The sequence below is a fragment of the Antechinus flavipes genome, chromosome 2 (genome assembly GCF_016432865.1).
Source record: "Antechinus flavipes isolate AdamAnt ecotype Samford, QLD, Australia chromosome 2, AdamAnt_v2, whole genome shotgun sequence".
NCBI classification, from domain to species: domain Eukaryota; kingdom Metazoa; phylum Chordata; class Mammalia; order Dasyuromorphia; family Dasyuridae; genus Antechinus; species Antechinus flavipes.
The window spans coordinates 296,718,883-296,734,871 of NC_067399.1; the positions used below are offsets into that span (position 1 = coordinate 296,718,883).

Consider the following 15,989-nt stretch of genomic DNA (forward strand, 5'->3'; position numbering starts at 1 on the left):
AGTCTCAACACTCTGCACTATAGTACCATCTAGCTGCCTTTTTTTACTTTTATAGGACTGAATAGGATGGAGGGATTATCTGTTAAGTAGGAAAGATGCTTATGATGTGTTGCAAAATATTAGATCCTTTCACTCTCCTTTGCCAATTCTTAATCTGGAGGACTGAAGACTTGATGGCCATGGTAGAGAGAAAAAGGAAGATGTGTTGTGAGTAAGGGTGGAATCCATATATACATAACATGTGGCTTCAGAGTACAGGTATGGATGAATAGAAAGCTGTAAGGCAGAAGAGACAGACAATAAATAGGATGGTGGTAGAAATTCTGGATTTGGAGTCAGTGCACCTGAGTTCAGATCATGACAGATCACTTAATTTTGTTGGTTTTCAATTTTCTCAATTGTATAATGAAAAGATTGGTTCAGACCACATCTGAGGCCTCCCATCTCTAGATTCATAACCTGTGATCTCATCATGAATTGCCTTCTCAGTTCTGCTACTTATTATTACCTCCTAAACTATTGGCCTCAGTGATCCTATCTATAAAATGGCAGGTAGATAAGATTGCTTAAAAGATCCCTTCCAGCACCAAATCTAGAATCCCATGGTTCTAACATCCCTATGGCATGTGCCAATAAGAAGCAAGATGAAGAAAACTTGAGAAGCTCTGAAGTAGAATATGAGATGGCTCCGATAAAAAAGACCAGGCCAAAACCCTTTTAAAAAATAATTTTATTTGCTATCTCCCATGAAACTTAATTTTTACAGAATTAAATAAAACAAAGAATAGAAGCCATCTTTAAAGACTTTGACTCAGAATGTTCCCACCTGTTCAGTTCTGTTGCAGTAAGTGTCAAGGGGCAGATCCATGTTCTTTTGATGAGCTGGAATTTTATAGGACCAAATATTGCTTGAAATGAGTATTCAAGGGTTCAGGAAACTTTATATTATGCAGGGATGTTTAATAGAAAGGTAACAAGTACTTTCATTTATGTTTTGTTAAACTGAGTAGAAGCAAGTGGCAGTTTTCACCTGGCTTTTTGTTTCCCCCTGGGTCTTATTGTGTTTAAAATGAGAAATGAGTTTAAAATAAGAATCCCCATTCAGATCAATAAGTCCTTCCCTTCCTGAAGGAATACACAGTACTGTTCCCTGTGTCTGAACCTTCCCACAGAAGAAGAATTAAATTACATACTGTGCAGAGGTGTATTGATTTTTCAGGCCAGAAGGGGCCACTTAGCTATGGAAAGAAGCAATTAACTAATTGGTACCTTCTGGTCTGGAAAAATTAATGCATTTTCCCAAAGAAAGCAATTCACTCTTTTTGCCATTACAGAATGTGGCCTGCTACCCTTTCCTTACCAAATACAGAAATGCCTTTTTTCTGGTTTTGTTGGGGAATCAAGAATTTTCCAATAACTGAACTATGTGGCTGAAAATTTTTTCTAAAATGTACTATATACTTATCTTTCATATTAAACAGAAGTTATAGATCATAGTGTAACCTTCTAATCATTCTGGTCATTTGTAAGAAACACACAGAATTAGGCTCTTCTCAATAATGCTCTTTAGGATACTGAATTACATAAGGCTATTTGCCTCACACTGAAAGGCCCCTGACTTGCTGTGATTTTTATATTTCTGTTGTTTCCTTCCTTTCAATCAGATTGTCAGCTGTCACTTTTCCCTACAATCCTCATTCTTGCTTTTAATGGTATTCTCTCTCCCACTTCCACCAAGAATTCACCCATGTCATGTGGGACTAAGGAACCAAATAATCAGTCACATTAAGAATACATACATATACACACACCCACTCATACAACTCAATGCATGATACAAATGTACACATACATATGTGTATATGTCTAAAATACATATATAAACATGTGTGGTGTGTGTGTTTGAGTGTGTAAACAATTAATGAAAGGATGGGCATATTAATGGACAGGTGGGCTAAGTCTTCAGCTCCTTCTGCTGAGAATAGGGCTTGATCATGTGATTCAGCTGCCTCCAGCACTCTGGACAGAGGAATCTATCTCTACACAGACTGGACGGGTTTCACCTTCATGAGCTCTCCAATGGAGTGCTTTGGGGCTGAAATTCACCTAGATTAAATTCTGCTCACATTCTAAACCAAAATAAGTTCTTCTATACGAGTGCTAGTATGCATTAGTAGAATGCTTTTTCCTCATGTGAGAATTCTTGATACTAATAAATTCACAGGTCCAGTCTATCTCCCTACTCTGTAGTCTCTATTCCTAAAGAATGAGGTTGCCACTAGTCTGCTAAATCAAAAAATAGAAGACCTAGCTTTGTTCCTTACCGATAAGACTGAAGATGACTTCAATGAGCCTCCCAATCTTCCCTCCTGAACAATTCAAAACCTCATCATGTTTTCACATATCTTGCCTATTCAATCAAAAAGCGTTTCCTTATAAATCACCTACCATGTGCTAGGCACTAGAAATATAAAGAAGGAAATACTCTCTTCTTAAAAGAAACTCATATTCAAATAGAGAAAAAAGGACATTTGTAAGTATATGCAAAATAAATGTAAATAATCTAAATACTAATGAAGATAAATACAAGGTGGTTTTGAAGAGGGGACACTAGTATTTGGGGAGATCAGAAAAAACTTTCATACAGAAGATGGTATTTGATCTATATCTGAAATAGACTCTGACACAAAGCTAAGGAAGTATATTTAATCATCTTTCTTTCTTTATACAGTGGTTCCTTTCCTGATGCCCATAAATATACTCAGATCTCCACATTCCAACCTTTACTTAATCCTGCTGTCTCTTTAAGCTAGCTACAATGCTCCTTCCTATAATAAATAGCCTGTTCTTGGCTCCTTGCAATTGCCACCAATTTCTTAGTGTTCATTTTTCTAGATTTTTTTTTTTGCAGAGCTTAACATAATTGACCAACTTCTTCTTTCCTGACAGCAATCTTTTCTCATTCTCCTCCAATCCATACTTTTCTGAATCTTCCTCCAGAAGATCTCTCTCTCTCTCTCTGTGTGTGTCTCTCTCATTGTCTCTCTCTGTCTCTGTCTCTGTCTCTCTCTCTCTCTGTCTCTCTCTCTGTTCCCCTGTCTCTCTCTCTCTGAGAGAGGAAAAGAGAGAGGGAGAGGAAAAGAGAGAGAGGGGGGAAAGGAGGGAGGGAGAGAAGGAAGGAAGATAACAGAAAAGAAAGAGAAATAGTATGCTTCGATTTGTATTCAGATGATATCAGTTCTTTCTCTGGAGATAGATAGCATTTTTCATCATGGATCCTTTGGGATTCCTTTGGATCATTGTATTGCTGAGAAGTCAGTCACAGTTGTGCATCACATAATAGTGCTGTTACTGTCTGTAACAGGGGTCCTCAAACTTTTTAAATAGGGGGCCAGTTCACTGTCCCTCAGACTGTTGGAGGGCCGGACTATAGTAAAAACAAAAACTTTGTTTTGTGGGCCTTTAAATAAAGAAACTTCCTAGCCCTGGGTGAGGGGGGTAATCGTCCTCAGCTGCTACATCTGGTCCGCGGGCCATAGTTTGAGGACCCCTGGATGTTCTCCTGGTTTGGCTCACTTCACTTTGTATCAGTTCAAGTAAGTCTTTCAAAAGTTTTTTGGAAATTACTCTGTTCATCATTTATGTATATCATTTCTTATTTCTTGTTATATTACATGACAATCATATGCCTCAACTTGTTCAGCCATTTGATGGGCATCCCCTCAATTTCTAATTTTTTGCCACAAAGAGAGCTGCTATAAATATTTTGCATAAATAGATCTAGTAGTTGTGAGTGGTATTATGCATAGTTTTATAGAACTTTGTTCATTGTTCCAAAGTGCTCTCCAGAATGGTTGGATCAGTTTACAACTCTATCAACAGTGTATTAGTGTCCCAGTTTTCCCACATCCTGACATATTAGCCAGTCTTTTGGGTGTGAGCTGGTACTTCAGAGTTGTTTTAATTTGCATTTTTCAAATCAATAGTAACATGGAGTATTTTATTCATATGACTATGGATAGCTCTGATTTCTTTGTCTGAAAACTTCCTATTCATATCCTTTAACTTTATCAGTTGGGGAATGATTTTCATTCTTATAAGTTCTTATAAAGTTTTCTATATACTTGAGAAATAAGGCCTTTATTAGACATACTTGGTGTAAATTTTTCCCCCACTTTTCCACTTTCCTTCTAATTTGGTTACATTGGTTTTATGTGTGCAAAAACTTTTTAAATTTTACACAATTAGAATTATTAATTTTATATTTCATAAGGCTCTCTATGTCTTTTTAGTCCTAAATTCTTCCCTTATCTATAGACCTGTGGGATAAACTATTCCACGCTCTCCTAATTTGCTTATGGTACCACCTTTATGTGTAAATCATGTACACAATTTGACCTTATCTTGGTATTTGATGTGAGATGTTGTTGTATATCTATTTCCTGTTATACTGTTTTCCAATTTTCCCAGAAGTGTTTGTCAAATAATGAATTTTTGCTCTAAAAGCTTGGATCTTTGGGTTTATAACATAATATATTAACAAATATTCAAGTGAATATTTTAATGAATGAATGAGCAGATGGGATGTTATTTCACTTTGGGGGAAATAGCCACAGAACTCTGAACTTTTCAACATGATACTGTAGGATAAGACATACCTTGGTGACTTGGGATCCCCATCTTTACACAAGAACATGAGAGCTGATCCTGCTTCCCCACCTTGGTAATTTAACAGAGGTATTGTTGTCTTCAAAACACCTAAAACAAACAAACAAACAAAAAAAAAAACAGATGGGACTATCTTCCAGAATTGCATCTGGGAAGAAAATAATCATTTATATAACACATACTGTGTGTCAGGCATTGTGCTAAGTGCTTTTAGAAATATCATTTCATTCCCATAACATCCATATGAGATAGGTTTTATTATGATCTTCATTTTACAGTTGAAGAAACTGAGATAAACAGAGCTAATAGGGGACCCATGCTAAGTTTGAACTCAGGTTTTCCTAACTCCAGAGCTAGTGCTCTATCCACTGTGCCTCGAACTACAACCTTGGAAATCACCATCATCATCATCATCAATATATACATGTAGCAGCTTAGAAGTAAGACTCAAGACCAGGTGAGCTAATATTTAAGTAGGCTATATTGGAAAAGAAAATTGATTTCTTTTACTCTATGATAGGAAGGCTAGTTGGGAGATTCACTTTCATTGATTATGATAAATGTTTTAGGCATCTCAGCCATGCTAATGGCATTTCTTCTGCTTACAACCCCTTCTTCTCATCTTTGACTATGAAAATCATTTCTGTTCAAGATCCAGTTTGCTACTCTTCCATGAGGCTTTTCTGACCTTTTGGTCCCACTTCAAAATCCCCAACTGGAACTAACCTTTCCTCCTTTATCCCATTTGCTTATGTCACTTTTTCTCATTCTGTATTTTACTGGAAATTACATTCAAACTTAGTCTTATTGGGATATATTAAATTTAATATACCAAAGGGGCAACCATATCATGAGGCAGGTAACCTTAGCTGGAGATATGATACTGGAAGATTTGAGAGTTTGAGTATAAAGATATTTGTGAATTTATCTTATGTTTTCTGTTACAATGTAAACTCCTAATAATAGGGACTGTGTCTTATTCATTTTTTGTCCCAGGAGTTCAGCATAATGTTAATAAATGTTTGTTGTATTAAACTGCGGAAACGATATATTTTCCTATATTTTTCCGTATCTTTTCTGTTAATTTGATTTGAGGAGACAGAATATATTATCTCTATGTCTTCAGCAATTTGGAAAATTTACATTTTTACATTTTTACAAAGCTTACATTTTACAACGAAGCTTACAAAAGTCTCAAGATGACCCTATCCACAAAGTTATGTCAAATCAAGTCAAGTCAATTAACAAGGATTTATTAATACTTTGTAGAGATTACAAATTGTAGTCCTCCATTTCAAAGAAAGATGCTTTTAGTGGTATTGCTCAAAATAAGATTGACCTTTGTGCTATATTGCTGTTGGATTTTTTTAAAGATCTTTTAAAAAAATCTAATGTTGTTTCAAGAAAATTTAATTCAAAAACATTTATTAAATATTGATTGGATTGTAAAGCTGTAGCAAATATTGGATATACAAAATTTAGCTAAGACATTGTCTCTTCTTTCATGGAGCTTACAGACTCTAAGGATATATAATATGTATGCAAAAGACCAGCAAAATGGTAAGTGAATTGAGGAAGTCCTAGCAGGGTCAGAGGTCAGAGGAAGAATAGTCATGTCTAACTATGTAAATTAAGAAAGTCTTCAATTAAAAGAATGGATAGGAATAATCCACTACCTTGTGGATCCCATAGAAGTTAATCATCATCCTTTTATTTAGTTGTAAGGCTTGATTTTTTGCAGCCTGAATCTCAAAACTTTTCCAGTTACTTTCAGAGGTCATTCTTTGCATAGGTAATAATCTAATGAAAGCAAAAGTAATAATTAGAGACCCCTTTGTGGCTCAGTGGATAGAGGACTGGAGATAGAGTTAGGAAGATCTGAATTCAAATTCTGCCTCACTTACTAGCTGTTTATGATCATGGGCCAAGTCTCTTAATCTCTATTTGCTTCAGTTTCCTCAATTGTAAAATGATAATAATAATAATAACAACACTTTCATCCCAAGGTAGTTGTGAGAATAAAAGTATTTACTATCTGTAAAGCATTTGACAAACGTTAAAGCTTTATATTAATGCTTTATATTAATTATTAAATACACTATTATATATGGGAAATGATGAAACTAATCCATTTAGACTGGATTGATCTAGAATATTCATATAGGATGAAGTTGGAGACCAGGATATAGAATATCCAGAATATAGAAAGTCCAGAATGACAGCATAACAGAATGGATTTCATTTGGTAGGCAAAGAAGGAAAAATCAACTGATTTCCAAAAGACAAAAATGATGGCCTGATCAATGCCTAGGAGTAACCCTTCTAACTCTGCTTTGGTGGGCTCACAGGATGGAAAGAGCCATTAGTCTTATGCTTTGAGTTGACCCTTTATCTAAAGTTCTGGAAAATCAATCACTTATATAGAGTACTTACTGTGTACCAGACACTGTCCTAATTGCTCAAGATCCATAGAAAAGCAGTCAATAGTTAAGACTATGGGTGGAGCTAAAAAAGCAGGTGGGAAAATTGGGTTCAGCCTTTTACAGAAAGTGATTTAGGATGAAGCTGGGGCACACATTTAGAAAGAAGTAATGGGGAGAGAGGAGGGACTTAGGATGCATTTGTATTTTCTCTTTTATCTATCCACTGGATGGAAATGAAAAATGAGGACTGGATGTGACCTTTGGAGATCCAAATCCAGTGCACTTACAATGTAAGTAACTGTGAGCAGACAAACTGCAACAATGGGGCTGAATATGAAGAGCTAATGCTCAGAAAATGAAGCTCAGAACTCAGTGGATGATTCTAAGATCCTTTCTGCATCATCAGCAGCAGGAGGAGGTTTAAAATCTTACAATATGAACTGTGTCTCTTAAGCTTCTGGTTAGTAAAGCCTACATCACTGACGCCTCCACTATTTTACAAAAGTTAAGAATTCATGTGACTTGGAAAGGCTTAAGAATTCTGATCAATGCAATTATCAATCACAATTCCAGAAGACTGATAATTAAGTATGCTACTCAACTCCTGACAGAAAGGTGAGGGACTAAAAGTTCAGAATGAGGCATATATTTCTGGACATAACCAATGTGGGCATTTGCTTTTCATGACTATGAATATTTGTTACAAGGGTTTTGTTTTTGTTCTTTAAATTTTGGGGAAAAGGCAAGATTTTCTTTTTCTTTTTTTTTTAAATAACTTTTTATTGACAGAACCCATGCCAGGGTAATTTTTTACAGCATTATCCCTTGCACTCACTTCTGTTCTGATTTTTCCCCTCCCTCCCTCCACCCCCTCCCCCAGATGGCAAGCAGTCCTTTACATGTTAAATAGGTTACAATATATCCTAGATACAATATATGTGTGCAGAAACAAACAGTTTTCTTGTTGCACAGGGAGAATTGAATTCAGAAGGTATAAATAACCCGGGAAGAAAAACAAAAATGCAAGCAGTTTATATTCATTTCCCAGTGTTCTTTCTTTGGGTGTAGCTGCTTCTGTCCATCCTTGATCAATTGAAACTGAATTAGCTCTCTTTATCGAAGAGATCCACTTCCATCAGAATACGTCCTCAAACAGTATCGTTGTCGAAGTGTATAATGATCTCCTGGTTCTGCTCATTTCACTTAGCATCAGTTCATGTAAGCCTCTCCAAGCCTCTCTGTATTCATCCCGCTGGTCATTCCTTACAGAACAATAATATTCCATAACATCCACAATTTACTCAACCATTCTCCAATTGATGGGTAGCCATTCATATTCCAGCTTCTAGCCACTACAAACAGGGCTGCCACAAACATTTTGGCACATACAGGTCCCTTTCCTTTCTTTAGTATCTCTTTGAGGTATAAGCCCAGTAGTAGCATTGCTGGATCAAAGGGTATGCACAGTTTGATAACTTTTTGAGCATAGTTCCAAATTGCTCTCCAGAATGGCTGGATGTGTTCACAATTCTATCAACAATGTATCAGTGTCCCTGTTTTCCCACATCCCCTCCAACGTTCCACATTATCTTTCCCTGTCATCTAGCCAATGTGACAGGTGTGTAGTGGTATCTCAGAGTTGTCTTAATTTGCATTTTTCTGATTAATAATAATTTGGAGCATATTTTCATATGTCTTTAAATAGTTTCAATTTCTTCGTCTGAGAATTGTCTGTTCATATCCTTTGACCATTTATCAATTGGAGAATGGTTTGATTTCTATAAATTAAAGTCAATTCTCTATATATTTGGGAAATGAGAAAAGGCAAGATTTTCAAACTATATTACAAAACAGTAATTATCAAAACAATTTGGCACTGGCTAGAAAATAGAGTGGTGACTCAATGGAATAGATTAGGAATAAACTACTACTCGTCCTAAATTATTCTTAGTAGTACAAAGGTAGTTTAAAGAAAGAGTAGTAAACAACCATGATAATCTAATTTTTGATAAACCCAAGATACAGGCTTTTGGGACAAAAACTCACCATAAGACAAAAATTACTGAGAAAACTAGAAAATAGTTTCGTAGAAACTCTCCATTGATCAATATTTCACAGCATATACTAAAAATAATATCAAAATGGGTAAATGATTTAGACATAAAGGGTGATATCATAAGCAAATTAGATGGGAAAAGAAGAGGAAAAAAGAATCTATATTGTAATAATCTCCATGGCCTAATTTTTTTCTTCCTTTATCTCTCTTGAATTAAAAACCTTATCAAAACAGGAAATATACTGAATCCACTTCAACCCCCAAATTCAGAATTTGTGACTAAATCTATAGAGGGAAATTTCCTTTATTTATCATAGAGCAACTCAACAGTAAGGTATGCCTTTGACCAGATTAGTTTTCTGAGATGATAGGACTTCCCCAAAAGGATGAGTACCAACATTAATATTTTTATCATTCATTTCGGCAAATAATTCAAAAACTAACTGAAACCTGCATACTTTTAAAAATTATTCTTGAATTTCTTTGTCTTTGGGAAATTTATTCATCTTGTGTTTCATTATTACTAAAAAGATGTATTGGAAATTGCTTGGGTCAGAGGGCTTTTTCGATAAGCAAAAAAGAATTCTGTTTAATGCAATTTCTGTCAAGGCAAGAATGTTTGTACATTAATAAGTTATGTCCCTAGCAGAGTTTAGTTAAAAGGTAAGTAGGTAACCTAGTGAATAGGGTGATAGACTTTGACTCAGAAAGACCTGAGTTTCATTCCTACTTCCAAAGTATTGATTATGTGTGACCTTGAACAAATAACAACCTCCTTCAGCCTCTGTTTCCTCATCTCTAAAATAAATTTAATATAGCCCTTACAAGGTTATTGCAAGGATAAAATTAGATAAGATATGAAAAAATAATTTGTAAACTTGAAAGCATTAGAAACAATACCTATTAAAACACAAAATGTAGATTGTTTTTTCTCCCAAGTAGAGGGACTTGCCTAGAGACTTAGAATGTCTGAGAATGCTTGGGCATGGGAAAAGCTGTAGGAATCCAGGCATGAGATAGTTGATTAAATACCTTTAGTCTTTTCCTGCTTAAATGGAAAGAACTATGTACAGGTAAGCCATGATTATATGATCAATTTCATCATGCATACTTTGGTGTTTAAAGTCCTAAAACAACAATGAAGCAAGGCCAGCAGAATATCCCAGGGTGTGGACGCCACAAGCCATAAGAGTCAGTTAGGTAAATCCACTTGTATCACACTTTGAGACTCATCAGATGAGTGTTGCTACCCACAAAAAGGGCAATGCTGGGAAACAGAGGTAGCTAGCTAGCTCTCTTAAGAACATAGAGAACATAGTGTTACCTCTGAGTACCCTCTGGGTTGGGCTGCAGAACCAACACTTGGCCCATGCGACTGAAAACAGTCAGGCACTTGGCCAGTAGCACTCCCTGGTAATTAAATAAAGGAGATTAGCCTGACAGCAGAGTAAAGGATGGTTTGGAGGAGGGAGAAAAGAGGAAAGAGAAAAGCCATTAGGAAATTATTGCAATCACAAGAGGGTAGTAATAAGGACCTATATTAGGGTAGGGTTGGGGGAGCAGAGGGGAAGAAGAGATCCCAGAGATATTATAAAGTTGATATGACTTGGTAACTGGTTTGACATGATAAGAGAGAAAAGGAAGCATCAAAAACATGAAAATTTTGAAGACTGGGTGAATGGTAGTAATAATAACTAGAACAATAGCACCAGGAGAAGTAAGTTGAGAAGTCAAGATAGTAAGTTTGGTTTGGACTATGTTTAGTCTGCGGGTTTTAAATGGGGCATGCAGCTGGAGACATTCTATAGGCAATTGAAGATATGGGAGTAGAACTCTGGAGATGGAAAGACTGGACATATAGATGATAATAATAACAAGAATAATACTGATATCTAGTATTTATATAGTGTTTTAAGTTTTCCAAAGTCATTTACAAATATTACAACTATTTCATTTTATGTCACAATAATCCAAGGAGATGGGGAATATTATTATCCTTATTTTATAGATGAGTAAATTGAAATAAACATTAAGTGACTTGCCCAAACTTGTCCATGAAGTTAGTTAATAAGTATCTGAAGTCAGTCAGATCTTCCTGATTCCTTGTCCAGCAATCTCTCTTCCTCTGTCCCTCCCCTTTTTCCTCTTTTAATATACATATGCACATATACATACATACATACATGTGTGCATGTATTTATGCATATATATGACTTATCTGCATGTGAGTCATTATTGAAACCATAGAGACTACCAAGAACAAAGAATAAAAAGAGAAAATTTGAAAGATATAACTTTAGGAAATACCCATCTTAAAGAGAATGGGAAGAAAACAGAGTCATAAAGAAAAGTTGATTAGAGCAATAGTCAGAGAATCAGGAATATGTTATTTCGAAAGTCAAGGGAGAAGATCCCCATTAATTTTCTTCCATTAAGAGAAAGTGGCCCCGCCCACCTCTCAGATTAGCTAAAATGACAGGAAAAGACAATGATAAATGTTGGAGGGGATGCAGGAAAACTGGGGCATTAATGCATTGTTGGTGGAGTTGTGAACTGATCCAACCATTCTGGAGAGCAATTTGACACTAAGTCCAAAGGGCTATAAACCTGTACAAACTCTTTGATTCAGAATGTCATTATTGAGTCTATATCCCAGAGAGATCATAAAAAAGGGGGAAGGACCCACATGTGCATAAATATTTGTAGCAGCTCTTTTTGTCATGGCAGAGTTAGATGAGTAGATGCCCATCAGTTGGGCATCAAATAGTTAAGGGGACAGATGTTTTTTGGTCAGGGGAGACCTGGGCCTGTCCGAAGACAGTTGGGGAGTTTGGTAGTAGAGGTATGGGCAGCATCTTTTACATAAGTTGGGCTGGTTTTTCTTTATGGGCCAACGAGGCTAGCCTTGGGGTTTCATTTGTTTAAGGGACCACTGGAAGGATTTCCTTATGAAGAGTTGGCATGTGGTAGTTTATTGGAATTCTTACAATCTTACTGGTTGTCTTTCCAATCAATACTTCTATAGCAAATGTAAAGGCCACAGGAGACCATCATCCATTTGAATTAATAATCATATGTTTTAAAATATTTTATTGTAAATAAATTTATTTTACTGAATATTATGGCCTATGAGTGTTTCATGCCATTCTAATTTCATACTTATGTGAACTAGCCTGATGTAGGCTTAGGCCCGGAAGAGGAAGTAAGCATTGAAAAGGGAGAAAATGAAGATAAATGTAAGAAAGGGGATATTGCAAGGTCTTCAGGAAGGCAGAAGGTGATGAATCAAAGGTGTATATAACCATAACAAAGAGAAAATCATTTCTTCTTCTGAGACAGGATGGATGGAGAGAGATGAGGATGGATAGTGATGCTGAAGAATGTTGAGGGAATTCTGTTAGAATGCCTTCAAGTTTTTCAATTAAGGAAGCTATACCATTAAGCTTGAGGGTAAAGGAGTGCTTCAGACAATGAGAAGAGGAATTCTGGAAAATGAGTGACAGAGTGAATAAGAGTAAAATTACAGAACAGCAATAAGGATCCAGATTATATAATCAACCAAAATTTATCTTGAGTGGGCATTATAATAAGTGGGTGAAATACCCTCATTCTCATCCAGATGGAATTTTTGTTCAGCACTACCTCACAATCTAGATTTTCCCCAGATAATTGAAAGTTATTTATATTCAAGTCACAGTCTTTTGAAAGACATCTTTTCTTGCCAAATTTAATGAAAGCTTTCCAAAATGCACTATATCAAATCATCCATTCAAGTCACAAGCCGGGCTAGATGGGGATCAGAATTTATGTACAGTGGAAGTCCACAGCTTGAGATTCAGGAGATTGAGTACAGTGAATCAAGGTGATGCTAGGAACTTGGTCAGCAAAAAATAAAAAATAAAAAAAAATAATAATAATCAGTCAAGGCAGCTGTAAGAATTGGAGTCAAAACCTTTTTTGCTTACTTCCTAAATCTACAAGCCTAACAGGAAAGTCACCATACTTCAAATATAGAAGAATCTATTAAGATCAAATGATTTTATGGAGAAGGAAATCGAGTACCAAAGTGGTACAGTGATTGACTTTGACCTTGAGTCAGTGGTATAGCTGGCATAAGCTGACATAAGATGATTAGCATAGAGTGTAGGACTGCTGTCTGACACCAAACCTCTATCTGTCTCAGTTTCTTTATCTGGAACATAAAAAGATTGGACTCAATCAAGTTCCTTTAAGTTGTGTGTTCTATGTAACAAATCTATGTGCTGATGTTGCTTCTCTAGAGTCTCAGTGATTTTAAACCAATAACTTTGTGGGACTAAGGCCTTTTTATTATTAGAATAAAAATAGAAAAACTTCTTTGAGAGTGTAAATTGTTGGGGACAGAAAGGCTAAAGAAGCAGGTTATAGAAAAAAAGATGAGAATACTTATTTTCTTCCCTTGAACACCACTGGGAATCAGGAGGTCATGAGGTCATCATGGGGCGTGACCTCAAGCTGACAATATATTTACCTATTTCTAGATGCTTTAATAAACCAATAAGCATCCCCACTCCAGCTCAAGATGCCCAAAAGAGGCAGTTAGGTGACTCAATGGATAAAGAGCTGGGTCTGGAGACAGGAAAAGCTGAGTTTAAATCTAGTCTAGACACTAACGGTGTGACCCTGGGCAGGTCACTTAACCCGTTTGCCTCATTTCCCCATTTGTAAAATGAACTGAATAGTAAACCACTCCAATATTTTTCAGTTGTGCCGGATTCTTAGTGACTCCATGGACAGCACTGGTGGGCTATAGGCCATAAAGTTATGAAGAGTCAGACAAAACTTAATAACAGAACAACGACCTACCAAAAGGGCAGAGCTGGGAGACAGAGATTGTCTAGCAATTAGAAGCCACTTAATAATGTTTGTAGTTTTGAACAAAATTGAATTCAGAACTCTTCTACAGCCTAATGCTAATCTAGGGAGCTGAGAATACTACTAGAGAAAAAGTATGTAATTCATGGATACATGCTTCTCATTTGGTTCAACTCACCTTGATCGATGGAGTCTTCAATAATCTTTCTATGTAGGTTCATGGCTCTCTCATCAACAACAATGGCAACCTCCTTTTCTAAAGCTTGCAAAATGGCAGCCATTGCAATGGCTCCTGGGGGACCATCAGTCTCTTCAGGTGGGTCATGAGTGAAATGGGTAGGGAACCCAGTGGTGATGAGTACTGAATGAGCATGGGACAGGGACAGAGAAGCCTTCAGCAGTTCATCTTTGTTGAACAGATGCTTTATTCCTCGGTTCCCTAAAATTACAAAAGCTTTGTCTTACAAATATTTTTAAAAGAAAGAAAAAAGGGTTAATTGCTTATGTGTTTTGAGTGTTATTTTTCTTTGCTTTAAAGATTATTTTTGGCATAAATATCAAAGAAGAACAATATCACAAGGAAAGACAATGGTGCTGATGAATTGAAGTTACTCACAGCTGGAATCACATCCTCCTAAGACTCTTACTAAATTGCCAGGATTGTTTAGTCTGAATTCAATCTTCTCCTAGTAAAACTTCCATCTTTATGGAAAAGGAGATGCAAATGTAAAGCAAATCTCCATAAAAAGCAAGGAATAATGACAATAACAACAACAATAATAACTGAACATTGTAAGTAGCACTTTTAAGATTTATACTGTATTTTCTCATTAAAAAAAACTTAGGATATAGATAGTACTAGTTGTGGTATTTCACTTTACAGATTAGGAAACTGGAGGCTTTGAGACATAGTTTATTGATTTTGGGGGTTGATTTCTGATTTTATTTGTAGAGGAAGGTTTTGCTGAGGAATTCCCTCATCCAGTGTGGGTCAGCACCAGATCTACAATTCAGACTTTCAGAGAGTATCATATTGTATAGATGAAAAAACTGAAGCTAAAGGTAAGGCTCATATATAGCTAGTATGCGAATAAGCTACATCTTTTTCTATAAAACCAGGCTCTATATTTGAGACCCAAGGATAAACACTGAATCGTTAAAGCATAGTGTATTTAGTGCTGAATTTTGAGATAGGAAGTCCTGCGTTTCAACTAGAAACTAGCTCTGTGATCTTGGACAAGTGAATTAAGCTACCAGCTTCAGAATCTGTAAAATGTAGATAAAATCTGTAGCACTTTTCCCACAAGGTTTCAACAGTAACATTCAAATGAGATAATATATGTAAAGCCCTTTTCAAACCTTAAAGCACTATATATATATAAAGTCAAAGATGTTTTATTTTAAGGTTTTATATATATATATATATATATATACACACACACACACACACACACACACACACACACACACACACACACCTACATATATGCCAGTTACTGGTACTACTATTACTCTATTATTACTTTTAATGTTCAATATCCATTTTTCTAATAACAGCTTACTTAAAATCATATGAAACTTAAAGGACTTGCTATTTTCTAGAATTAAAGAGGCCCTCCAGCAAAAAATATCACTTTGTTTCCCAGGTTTATTTATAATCCTATTTTTCCAAAGCTTTATGTTTCAGACTGACAAGATGATACTATCCAGTCACCTGTTTTTTATCTGCAATAGGAGAGAAAAGCAAGGATGTGGTCCATACCCAAATGTTTTCTGTTTGGAAAGTATTATATAACACTTTCCTATCCAGCAGCCTTGTATGTGAGCCAATGTTAACATTAGTGGTCCTGTCTCTTATCACACACACACACACACACACACACACACACACACACACACACGAGGAGAAAGCCTGGGAGAGTACTGGTAATTGAGAACATTTTAACTATTTGTACAAGCCACTTTATATATGTATATACACGCAAATA

General features: G+C 35.9%; 1 protein-coding gene across 1 annotated transcript in view; it reads right to left on the reverse strand.

Moving 5' to 3' along the window:
• DGLUCY (D-glutamate cyclase) overlaps window positions 1-15,989 on the reverse strand; it is a 133,373-nt gene that overhangs the window by 31,798 nt on the left and 85,586 nt on the right. Inside the window, 2 exon segments of the mRNA XM_051977411.1 lie at window positions 4,659-4,758; window positions 14,180-14,440. Of these exon segments, the coding sequence (XP_051833371.1) occupies window positions 4,659-4,758; window positions 14,180-14,440 (361 nt within the window).